The sequence below is a fragment of the Hippocampus bargibanti genome, linkage group LG04, assembly GCF_051943395.1.
Source record: "Hippocampus bargibanti isolate YZ-2025 linkage group LG04, ASM5194339v1, whole genome shotgun sequence".
Lineage (NCBI taxonomy): Eukaryota > Metazoa > Chordata > Actinopteri > Syngnathiformes > Syngnathidae > Hippocampus > Hippocampus bargibanti.
In genome coordinates, this window is record NC_142737.1 from 14,005,001 (window position 1) to 14,017,899 (window position 12,899).

The 12,899-nt window shown below is 38.1% G+C and overlaps 1 protein-coding gene across 1 annotated transcript in view; it reads right to left on the reverse strand.

Annotated features, from left to right (window-relative positions):
- Window positions 1–10,843: 10,843 nt before the first annotated feature.
- Window positions 10,844–12,899, reverse strand: part of agtpbp1 (ATP/GTP binding carboxypeptidase 1) — a 37,255-nt gene continuing 35,199 nt past the window's right edge. Inside the window, exon 26 of the mRNA XM_088994175.1 lies at window positions 10,844–11,359. Within this exon, the coding sequence (XP_088850301.1) occupies window positions 11,179–11,359 (181 nt within the window). The 3' untranslated portion in view covers window positions 10,844–11,178. The remainder of the gene's footprint in view (window positions 11,360–12,899) is intronic.

Consider the following 12,899-nt stretch of genomic DNA (forward strand, 5'->3'; position numbering starts at 1 on the left):
AGATCACTCCGCCAGCCGTGGTGGGTGTGTATTATGAAAATAGTGCTGATTATAAGGTTTAATTTTCATAAATTTGACGTTTGTAAGACAAAAAGTTTGTAAGTTGAGGTGTTTGTAAGTTGAGGTCTCACTGTACTCACTCCTTATATGAGAACAGGATTTGGTTTGAAGCAAATGTGAAGAGTTTGGGGAAGGATAAAGCCCTTTGCTAATGAGCGGTATTGTGACGCAGGGCTATGAAAGCAAATGACCTTTTACTTTTACGAATGTCATTTTAGTTTCAAGAAATTAGCCAAACACACAGAGAAAAACTAAACCTTATACAAGGGTTTATTCGACTGATTCCGCCTCATGGCGAAGAGATATGCCTTATTTATCTGTTGCCGTGGCAACACTTCCAAAAATGGAGGTCCTTTGAGGTCATGGATCTTGGCTTGTTATAAAACTGCTTGTAACATTCTGCAGCACGTTTGATTGTCGATTCAGAATTCAGTGTTGGGAGATGAGAGAATTAAAATATTATTTTTACAAAATCCAACTGTTAATTCTCATTCTTAATTCATTCACTTCCAAACATGCAAAAATGTGTCCACTCCAGTGCCAGGGTTTTTGTCATTTTCACCCACAGAATATTGAGTTTCAGGACAACATAAACATTTAATACAGCGTTAGAAACCGTAGACTCTCTTCTTTACTCGGAAAAAAGAGTTAATTCCTAAATTATATAGGTCTGGAGTTATATGAGCTTGAAATGAGGGCGGCTGTCCAAACTATAATGCAACACATACATGTTGGTTTATGTAGCGCTTTAACAACAGCTGAAGCTGGAACAAAGCGCTAACACGGGAAAAAAATAGAAATGCTGCCCCCTTGTGGAAGGGGAAAAACATTGCCAGAGGTCTGGCTGGCGCTTTATAGACACCCCAGCAAGAAAAAACAAAACCCAAATAAATTCGGAAATGACACTACATATTTCCAAATCCAGAAAAAAATTCGGGAATGGCAGTGAATGAGTTAAAAACGACTGACATAATGAATAAAGGAACATATATTTTAGTTTATTTCATTTATTCATAAACACAATACAAAACAGAATAAACATGCTCCCCCCTCCCTCGCCCTACCAAAAAAAATATGAGTGGTCCATATTTAAAATATGCAATTCCATTAAGTTGAATGATATAGTGATAGAAAATATAAATATACAAACCAAATGAGAACATAAATTTCTCATAGAGAATGATGATGGGTAGATCAACATTACTTGGCACGAGAAACGTTCGACAACATGATATGTGACTTTTATTATTTATTTGATTGCCAAACAAAATACATCAAAACACATCTAAACAATTAATCAATTCTACGAAAAAAAAATAATAATTACTGTATTTTCTGCACTACTACGTCACACCTAAACCTTTTAAAATATGTCATTCATTGAAGGTGACCCTTATAATGCGGTGCACCTTATGTATGGAAAATGTTTTTAAATATGTAATTCGTGGAAGGTGCGCCTTATATTCCAGAAAATGTGGCAATTTGATTGTCAGTTGTCGATGAAGTCAGTCATAGTTGCACCTCTTGAATTAAAATGTAATTATAGAATCTAATCCATGTAATTACATTTAAAAAGCTTTACTCCAGGATGGGCATTTAAATTGTGGCTTGAAGGTCATGGACAGACGCCCAGTCATCTCTTAGCCTAAAACCTGACCGGACGCTGACACAGGACGATTTGATCCGGTGTCTTTGATGGACAGCTGACACGAGACGTATCACTTCCTGCATGTGATGAGATGAATTGTGAGACTTCACTTGTGTTTGAATTTTATGTCCCTCTGCAGAAACACATCCAGTCGACTTCCTGTTCGTTTTGCTGTCCAATGATAATTTGATACACCCCAGAGACCAATCCTTACAGGGTGGGAAATGACTAGGAAGTCAAGCTCAAAATCTTTTAGGGTGTACTTTTACACAACAGTGATCCAGTAAAAACAGGAATCTTTTTTTCAATGTATTTATAAAAAAGTTTTCATCACTGCATATCATTCCAGCAGTTGGGGATGGAATCGGGCCAAGAAATACAACTTATCAGGTCCGTAGTCTCAAGGTCTGAGTTCATTAAAAATAAGAAAATAAGTAAAGAAAAAATCGGGGGTGAAAGTGCAGTTTTCAGCTTTGTAGGGAGAAAAATCCCTGTCCCAATATTGATTCTAAAAAATACATACTGTATATATATAATATATACAGTAATATATATATAATATATACAGTATATATATATATATATATATATATATATATATATATATATATATATATATATATATATATATATATATATATATATATATATATATATACAGTAAAGTCTCGTTATATCGATATTCAAGGGAGTCCGAAAAAATATCGATATAACCGGGACTATCGATATATCCGACCCTGTTTGCATGTAATTTTCTCCGTGCGTGCATAGAAATAGTATCGATATATATATATATATATATATATATCAATCAGTAATACATAATCTATCTATCAGTAATACATGTGTCAAAGTCAAGGTCTAGGGAGCTGGTCTGTCTCGCTGCATCATTTTATGCTGCCCGCGAATGTAAAACGGTCATTCCCAGTCTATGATGCTTCCTAAAGTTATAACATTTCAGTTTGCACCGGTTTTGGTAATTTTATTCAGTGTCAGTACAACCATTCAGAGACAGGTCAGAGTTTGTTTCACCCTCTCAAGTTTGTTTCATCATATCATGTTTTACTCATGGTTTTGTTTTCTACTTTGGACTTTTTTGTTGTAATGACTTTGTTGTTTGAGATGTTGTTCCTGCTAACTTTATTTAGGACAATTTGTCAAATACACCTTGCTCCTCCCTCCTGCCTGCATTTTTGGGGTCCACTACCACCCCCACCTTGCAAATTGTGACAAAAGTAGTGTTTTTTAATAGTTTTTATTTATTTATATGGTTTCCCAAAATTGATAATGGTCCTCCAAAACTACAATGTGGACCGTGACAAACATTTGTTTGACACCCCTAGTGTAAATAATAGCAAGCTAGCTAACTAACTAGCTCGCTAGGAAGCTTTATACACAGTGGCATTTTCAAAATTCCATTTCACCTTTTTTTGATTGTCTTTTTTTTTAAACACTTCAAGCGATGTTTCTACCCTAAACAAAAAGTTAACAATAAATGCCAAAGAACACGAAATGATTCATCTTGCCATACAAGACTCAAATACAAATGTTCAGTTGTATTCATTTTCAGTCATAATTTATTATTGTTTTTCTTGTTTTTCAAACCGGTGTCAGATAAACGTATTTAAATTAACTGTTACATAACGGATGCATTTCCATTTCCCAAATTGGCATTAGTGTGGATAGCCACCTCATTTGCATATGCCTGCCAGCGGGGCGTCTCGTTGGAGGAGAGCTTTGAAAAGTGCCAATGAATGAACAAAAAGTCATGGATAACAGACAGGATGTGAGTAAGTGCTCCCTGAAAATAAATAAAAAACTCAATAAATAAATACTCTGTGACCGGTTGCTACAGCAACGAGAGCTGCACGTTGGCTCAGTTCCCAATGTAGCCAATTACGTCGTCGCCGTGCGACTGTGTGTGTTTGTGTGTGTGTGTGCGTGTGTGTGTGTGCGCGTGTGTGTGTGTGTGTGTGTGTGTGTGTGTGTGTGTGTGTGTGTGTGTGTGTGTGTGTGTGTGTGTGTGTGTGTGTGTGTGTGCATGTATATGCGTCTCTCACGGACTGCCATTGAAATGTAAAATTGGAAATGGGCCCATGTGATACGCACTGGCAGCCATTTTGATGCAAACATGCTACGTACAGCCTTACACACACACACACACGCACACACACACACAAACACACACACACACACACACACACCCACACACACACAAACACAAATTCATTCATTTATTTTCCGATCCACTTATCATCATAAGGGTCGCGGGGGTGCTAAGCCTATCCCAGCCATCTTCGGGCAGTCGGTGGGGGACACCCTGAACCGGTTGCCAACCAATCGCAGCACACAAACAAACAACCACTCTCACACTTATACTTCGGGACAATTTAGATTGTTCAACCAGCCTGCCATGCAGAAAATACACATAGGCCCATGGAAAACATGCAAACTCCACACGGGGAGGCCGGACCTGGTCTTGAACTATAACGACTGCACTCACTGCACTGTGAGGTCGACGAGCTCACCACTGTACCACCGGGTTACCCTATACTGGATATTATGAATAGTACAGCAATACATTTATTTTTAAAATCACAACATTTGAAGGGGAACTTTTGGAAACTATTTTCATTTCATTTTTGCCGAACCCTCATCTTGACCGTCAAGTCAGTCTCCTCTGAGAATCTTCACACTGTGAGGTTTGCGCCATTGTGGCAGACACCAAGGTGCACTGAATACGTTTATCCAAAGGGAAGATGCATTTTTCGGCTCTTGGCAAAACCCCAGTGAGATCAAGCAACACACACACACACACACACACACACACACACACACACACACACACACACACACACACATTGCAGGCCTTTTGTTCCTTGCGGTCTTGTAGTTTCTCACAGGAGCCATTGTGTCCCCTCAGGAGGACCACCAGAGCGCTTGACGAGAAGCCAAGTCGGACCACTGCACTAATTGGCCCATTGCGAGCTCCCACACTGCATCACAACTCTCACGCATAAAAGAAGATCAATTTGAAAGCAAAAAAAAGCTTGAATTCAATGTCTCTCTGAGAACAAGTATGTAGTTTTCTAGACTTCAATCAAAAATCATTCATGGATGATGTCAGAGGGGGTTTGGATGAGGAGATGAGGGGGTTTGGAAATGCAAAAGATGTGTGTGTATGGAGGGAGGGTGTGGGGAGCCGGTGTTTGTCAGGAGTACTTTAGCAACTGTGATTGACAGGAAGGAACTCAACCCTTTTTTATCCTTTGCTTTCTTCATTCCTCAATGAGGACCTTTTGGAGCCATTTTGTCTTGTTCATTTTGGCATGAAAAGGTATGCATTTTTTTCACATTCTAATAACATACATGTTAAGTCTCACGATTTGGTCAGGAGACTCTTGATTTTGACCACAATACTTACAATACTCACTTCATAAAGCAACTATTGACACAATGGGGACAGTTCATTTGTAAGGTGAAACAAAAGAAAATGTCAAAAACAAAATAGATTTGTATACCAATTGTATACAATGAAAGCATTTTTGTGTGTTATTTACTTCTAATTGACACTTTTGTAATGCTCACATTACACCACAGTCACAAGTATGAAAAGCTCTCGATTTATAATTTCAGAAATTTAACATGTATGTAATAAAAAGATACTGAATACTGCTGTCTTTTCTGTATTGTCCATTTTTATGTGCAATTCCTGTTTTTTATGTTCTTTGTTTTCGTTTTTTGTTTTGGGGGAGCATTCAAAAGAGTTACAATTAAGACACCCTTGCCAATGTAGTAGGTAATTAAATAATTAAGATATACAATGAGTCTAAACCAGCATTGGTCCTGCAAAAATAAACAAATATTGTACTTTAAAAATAAAATATAACCCTTTCCACTATGTTGCTAAATCTCTTTCGAAAGGTTTTAATGAGTTGGCTAAGCTGTTGAAGAAGAAAGACAAAAGCGGCTGTATAATTTTATAGTAGCTAAAATAAAAGATAAACACCATTGGCAAAAAAAAAAGTGTCTGAGTGATGTTTTTATCCTCACTTGTACGATACGGCGTGCATTCAAGTGTGTAGCCTATTACAAAAGCCGAGAAAAATCAGCTTATTTGCCTGAATATAAAGTAGAGTGGATGCTACAAAGTTTAATGAGCTCTCTAAACTTGTGTAAGACAAACATTTTCATGGAAAATACATTTCTAACTGTCATTATAACCACAGCCTTGTGAAAACTGGAACCTGGAAAGACTGACCCTAAACCTCACCCCAAACATGATCTGGTTAGTTGCCATAAAAAAATCACATATTTGTGATTGGTGACACCATTTATAATCATTTGTATTGTAGCATCTTGCTAATTGAGCTGATTACTTCAATGTAGATATAACCTGGTGGACAAACACACACACACACACAAACTGTCACGTTTCGGTTTGCGACCAACGAGCGGCAATGTTGCCTGCAGCTGCACAGGTGTTGGTTGTTTTAATCAGTGGCAGTTAAAAGGACTGCCCACACAACCATTCCGTTTTGCATCGTTTGTTTCACCCTGTCAGGTTTGTTTCATCTTGTCATGTTTTACCTCATGGTTTTGTTTGCTACTTTGGACCTTTCTTTTTTCTGATGACTTTGTTGTTTGAGATTTTCTTCCTGGTGACTTCATTTAATACAATTTGTCAAATACACCCTGCTCCTCCCTCCTGCCTGCTTTTTTTGGGGTTCACTACCACCCACCACGTTGCAAACAGTGTCACAAACATGCTAATGAGTCATAGTTGATCATGTTCATATTTTATTTCTGGCCTCTTCTTGACTGCTTTTTTTCGGTACGCCCCGGAAAATTGACTTTTATCATCATCAGAGACACACACAGACACATTATTAAGATACACATAGGGGAAACGAAATTTAAATTAAAAAAAAGGATAGAGAGGTTTTTGATGGAGGCAGAAAATGGCGAGAGTGATTGTGAAGGCGGTGGAGAAGGAGACGTAATCAAATTGAGAGAGGGAACGCACAGTACCGAAGCATTAGTGTTGCTGAATAATGGAAGAACTTCAATTCTGTACACACACACACACACACACACACACACACACACACACACACACACACACACACACACACACACACACGCACGCACGCACGCACGCACACACGCACACACACACACACACACGCACGCACACACACACACACACACGCACGCACGCACACACACACACACACACACACACACACACACACACACACACACACACACACACACACACACACACAAATTGGGCACTTCCTAGCTGAGATGTTTAATACACATACATACAGGTTGCATCCCAGAAACAACACTCCATTAATATCTTAGTAAAAAGCAACAAGTGGAAAGAAAATGCATGTTCACAAGCAAGTGAAACGAACGACTAGGTTATAGTGGGACTCTTCATACACAAAAGCACACACACACGCACACGCACACGCACACACACACACACACACATACATTTTATGTACATTCACAGACACAGTGGGTAAATATAAAGGTATAAATACCATTATGTGATCTGTGCAGCTTCTGGCCCATTTAAGATGGATATTTACTGCGACATGTTATACAATGCATGTACACTGCACTGTCTTTGTGAACATTCAACATCTACGTCACATAGTCACATATATATATATATATATATATATATATATATATAGTGTATGGCTGGACTTTAATGTCACATATTTGAATGTAAAAGTGAAAATGATCCACTAAACGTCCACTAAACGGACAATAAATGGTGACTGCTTAATAGAATGTATAAATAAACAATGAAAGCATTTTGGTGTTTTACTTACTCCTAATTTCCACTTTTGTAACACTCTCATTATTTTAACACCCACCACAGAGTCACGAGTACGAAAATCCCCCGATTTATGATTTCTGGAACTTAACATCTATGGTATAATAGTGCATGACCTTTTTATATTTTGATGTTAACAGGATAAGAACTAAATAAAATGGATAGATGACATTTTATATTTGAAAAAGCAGTAATCCAGTAATCTTTTTTTCCATTGCAATGTTGCAAAGTGCAAAGTCACCAATAACTAACCCCCCCCCCAAAAAAAAAAAAAAAAAAAAAAAAGAAATTCACTGATCTGAGATCTCAAATGATGGGGAAATAGTTTATCCTCAACATTTCTGTTGAAATTCAGATTTTGAGAACATCAGAGGTGTTCCATTTTCCAAGGAAACTTAAAGGACAACCGACGTGACTTTTTTGTTTTTTAACTGACACCAGAAAAACGTTTTATAGCATCTAAAATACCCAAAACATGCAGTATGATATTTCTAGTCAAATGCAAAACACCAATAAAAATGACTTAGTGTCCAAAATCTGCAAAAAATTGAGCTGCGAATTGGGCATTTTCAGAAAGTCCCGCCCCCATTTCGTGACGTCATGCCAACAATGGCTTCAGATTCATAGAATATGCTTTCTTGTTACACATCCAGTTATGAATATGATTCAAATAGTCCTGATGAGCAAATCATACATGTTTGCAATCGATTAAATAATTTATTTGGGCCATTTTGAGGCAACATTGGGGGACAATCTCTCACAAAAAACGAGGCACAAAATGGCGACCAGCTCCGGTGAGGAATGAATCAGCCCGTTTCCACAGGCTGATATATTCCTTCCATGGAGTTTGCCTACCTCTGCTGGCGGCTTTTGGGTCTAAGACATGGTTTAAAAAAAAGTACAGCAGAATACATTGATGTGATGGAAAGACGCTACAATGCGTCTTTTTTTACGGTGAGGAGGTGGTCCTTTTCTGACGTCATGTACGGACTCGTCACCAACTCAAAAACAAGACTTCCTGAATATTCAGCGCGAGTCTTAAAACGTGAAATATAGCTATATGCTGTGGAATCTTATTAAAATACGCCCAGTAGAAGTCATTTGAAGCCATTTTACAAATTATGGACATAACTTGTCCGGAGACGTCGGTTGTCCTTTAAAGGCACTTAAAGGGGACGGTGTCATCAAGCGTCTTTCTACAAGGCGGACACTTGGGTTCAATCATGAGATATCCGCCACGGCTCATGTTAAGACAGTAAGTGGGGAGTAAACAAGTTAAAGTGCAGGCTGAGCACGAGAAAGCGGGAGGCAGTCGTCGGGGAAGCTTTTGTGTCATGACAGAGACCCTTGCGAGCCTCCGATGCCACCCCAGGGTCATTACACAGGGAAATTTATGAGGAAGTCCAAGAAATAATATGTGCTGAATGTGACGGCTCCCATTTGCAGCGGGGTGGTTGTCTTAAGTGGTGCACCAAGCATCAGGTCAAAAGGACCCTCGGTTGCGGAGTTTTATTCCGTAACCGTTATTAAAGCTGGATTTACACGATGTGGGTCATGCAATGGCAATGTGAGGTCACCAGGATACAGCAAATGGATGGCGTGTATGTATATGCACTGTATGTATATGCACACATGTTGACCCAAACAAATAAAATACCCTTTTAGAGAGAAAGCATGCGGTATTAAGTGAAGTCCAGATATGGTAAATAACAGGTGTATAGGCAGTGTTTTGCAACGGATGGCTCACTAACGAATTCAGTCGTACGTTAAAATGTGTCAAATGGTGGACTTGGCTGGTTGCGATGAAAAATGTCGTTTTGTAACTTCATTGTTTTTAGGTCGTTAAACTTTCAATACTATTGAGGAAAGTGATGGGTAAATGGCAGCTGAGTGGCCCCTTGAAAATAAATACATTTAAAAATCAGATACATTCAAATACACAAAAAAAGTTTGTGCATTTGGTCAAACTGATTGTTGACATTGATGGTGTCCCATCACTTTTGGTATTTTTAGAACAGGCTACTCATGTTGTAGAATAGGGAGGTGCTTACTAGACACCATCTTTGTCACAACTTTATGTCATTCTATTTAGCTTTATTATTTGTTTTTTACTTTCTTCACTTCTTTTTATTTATTTATCTATCTAGCAATATATCTAGCTACCGAGGTAGCTATCTATTTACTATTTATTAGGTGGCTAGCTAGATTTGTAGCTGGCTACTTAGCTAGCTATCTATTAGCTATTTAGCAATCTAGGTACATGATTCTAGCTAGCTAGCTATTAGATATCTATTAGCTGGCTAGCTAGTTTTCTATTTGTTACTTCTGGGTTGAGTGAATGCTGGCACGTGTGACTGTCGCTGCTCACCCACAGAAAAATCCTGTGACTGTAAAGTGACCATGAGTTTTGAAAGGAGTTTATGAATGTGAAAAATGTAGATTAAAAAAGTAGATAAATAAACACAAATGTACAGTATATTGGCAACTGTAGCTGTAAGATGGAATATGAGCATTTATCACGAGGGCAGGTATGGCTAAATTGCACAGTGTTATGTTGCTAGCAGCAAGTTGAGTCGTGATACATTTTTATAGATTTGGAATGACATGCAGGACATGCTACTACCACAAAAATCTGACAAATTTGAGTTAGTTGATTTTTATGAAAATGCCCAAAATGAGTTCTTGCAGTTAATCTTGTTTTTTTTGGTCAGTGGTTTTATGCAAGAGAACCCTTTGCAATTGGGGGGAAAAATATAAAAAATTCGGTGGATAAGGCGCACTCAAAAGCCTTAGTTTCCTGCTATGTTAAGTATTATTGAACCAAAACAGGTCTCGAAACTATGGTCAGCAGGCACTAACTCAATTTCCCCCTGTAGTAGCGCATAACCCCAACTGCAGTGCCTTATACTGGAGTGTGGTTTGCCTTATATTTGGAAAACCTTGATGTATTTATATTATTTTGAAAACCTTTTCCATTCATTGAAGGTGTGCCTTATAGTCCAGTCCGCCTTATATATGGAAAAAGTTTGAAAATACACCATTCATTGGGGGTACGCCTTATACTCCGGTGTGCCATATACGGCAGAAAATACAATCACAAACAACTGTAGGTGGTTCCTTTTTTCGTTTACTTTCTTTAAACTCTTAATTGTTGGGTTAGGATTTTTATTTGTGCATTGGGAAATGCACACATATATATATATATATATATATATATATATATATATATATATATATATATATATATATATATATATATATATATATATATATGTCACCTTCTGTGTTTTGTAACATGTATCTTATATTTATGAGTGCAGTCATTGTTTACACTTGTTTACTTACGTGCATGCTTGTATTCAAGTAAAAGTAAAAGTCATATTTGCAGTGTCAATCCAGCCTTCGAGACAGACATGCATCAACAGTTAGAATAAAATGGAAAATGTGAGATTTTTTTGGAATTGAAACTGCCCCTGGTAGAGTCTGGGGGGAATTGAGGAGGGGAAGTCGATAGATAAACAAACAAATAAATAAATAAATAAATGAATGTTTGTTTGGTTTCATGTGTTTTTTTTTTTAACAGTCACTGGCTGCTAATGGCAGGCTAAGATTTCTAAGCGTTTCTGATCTCGGAGTCTGACAGAAGCGCCGGAACTTTTTCTTTGGTGACAGAGGCGGAGGAGGCGGCGGCCTCCAGATCCACCTCGGCGTCTTCGTCATTGCTCTCGGCGCTGTAATCCACTGCCTCTAGGAAAGACGGCTCATCCTCATCCATGACGTAGGTAGTAGGGCAGCTGATGCAGGGAGACACAAAAGACACATGCAGTGTTAATGGGACTAACCCTTTCAGTGACGACAGTGGACAGCTTATCATGTTATCATGTTACAGGTTGTCATTATTGGGTGATGAAAGGGTTCAAAATCGAGAAAAGTGCTACTGTGGCTATCATGGGTGATTAACTTTGATACATTTGTTTACAGTATATCAAATCAAATTTTCCTTTGAAATGACCTGAAATGAAATTCATTGTGTTAATGCAAGAGCCTTTTTTACATCCATCATTTTGTCTCATTGGCAGATTTAATAGAACAAAGATCCATAATTTTAGAAATGTTCAAAACCTTTTTTTTTTCTTGCCGATAGCCTGATGTATCGTCACCTCTTGAGTACTCAGCAATACAAAGTAACACAAATGCAATACAATGACAGCAATACAAAGACACAACTGTTGTTCAAAGTTCAAGATAAAACACATATATCTCACTTTGATTTGGGATCAATTTGAAATAAATGAAGACAAGTGCAAAAAACTTCCACTTGTAACTTGCGTAAAATGATTTACCTTTACTAACTTGGCATTATGGCCACAGGCTGATTTTAAGGGGCAGATGCCACATGCTTAATTGGCAAACTAGCTCGGGAGGTGCTGCCTTCACTTTTTGCCAAGAGAGGCGGGAGCAAACTTGCATCATCGATCACATTAATTGCACCAATGTATTCTTCTTCTATTTCTTGTTTTTGTTCTTCACCTTCGTCTTCCATTTCTTCTACTTTCTTCAGGTGGTTGGCAAATACTTTTGGGGCATTCCCAACACTTTCTGAAATTGGAGTCCTGAAAATCATGATTTCAAATGGCCACCGGAGATGACAAAGAATTTTAGTTCAGGTTAGCAATACTAAAAAAAAGTTCAGGTTAGCAATATAACGAAAAAAGACAAAAATATCCAAAGTCAAAAGCGGAATTGACGTATTTAAGCAGAACTGCCGTCAACACGGTGAGGTCATGCGGATTTTGGGTGTCAGTCCAAGCGTTTCTGTACTAAGATCTCAAATTTTGTAAAAAAACATTTCTTCATGGTGCATTTTTTTGACTGATGCCATTTATTCTCCAGGACGACCTATAATCCAAATGCAGTGGTGGGGCGTCAGGGCCTGCAAGGCCTTCTCTGTTGGCCTAAAAATATCTGAATGTGAGTGATATTTTGTTCATAAATTCTTGTGAAATAATTCCAAATTGTCTGTCAGCTTCTTTTCATTGCTTTTCCCCTGCTGAAAAGATGTGTTTCGTATATAAGCATTTAACCAATCACATTTCAGCCATCCTTTGTTACCGGGGTCAGAAATATACCTGGATGCCTTCACAATCAGTTCTACGAGCCCTGTCACATTAAATTGTGTTAAATTGTGTCTATGACTCTGTTGCTTTAACCAATCAGATTTTGAGTTGGTGACACGCAAGGCCCGCTCACTTGCCGCATACTAGCCAGAGCTAGCACACTGTATCTGTAGCGAGCTGCATAAGCAAATATATTTTTGTGTTGATTTATTAGCGT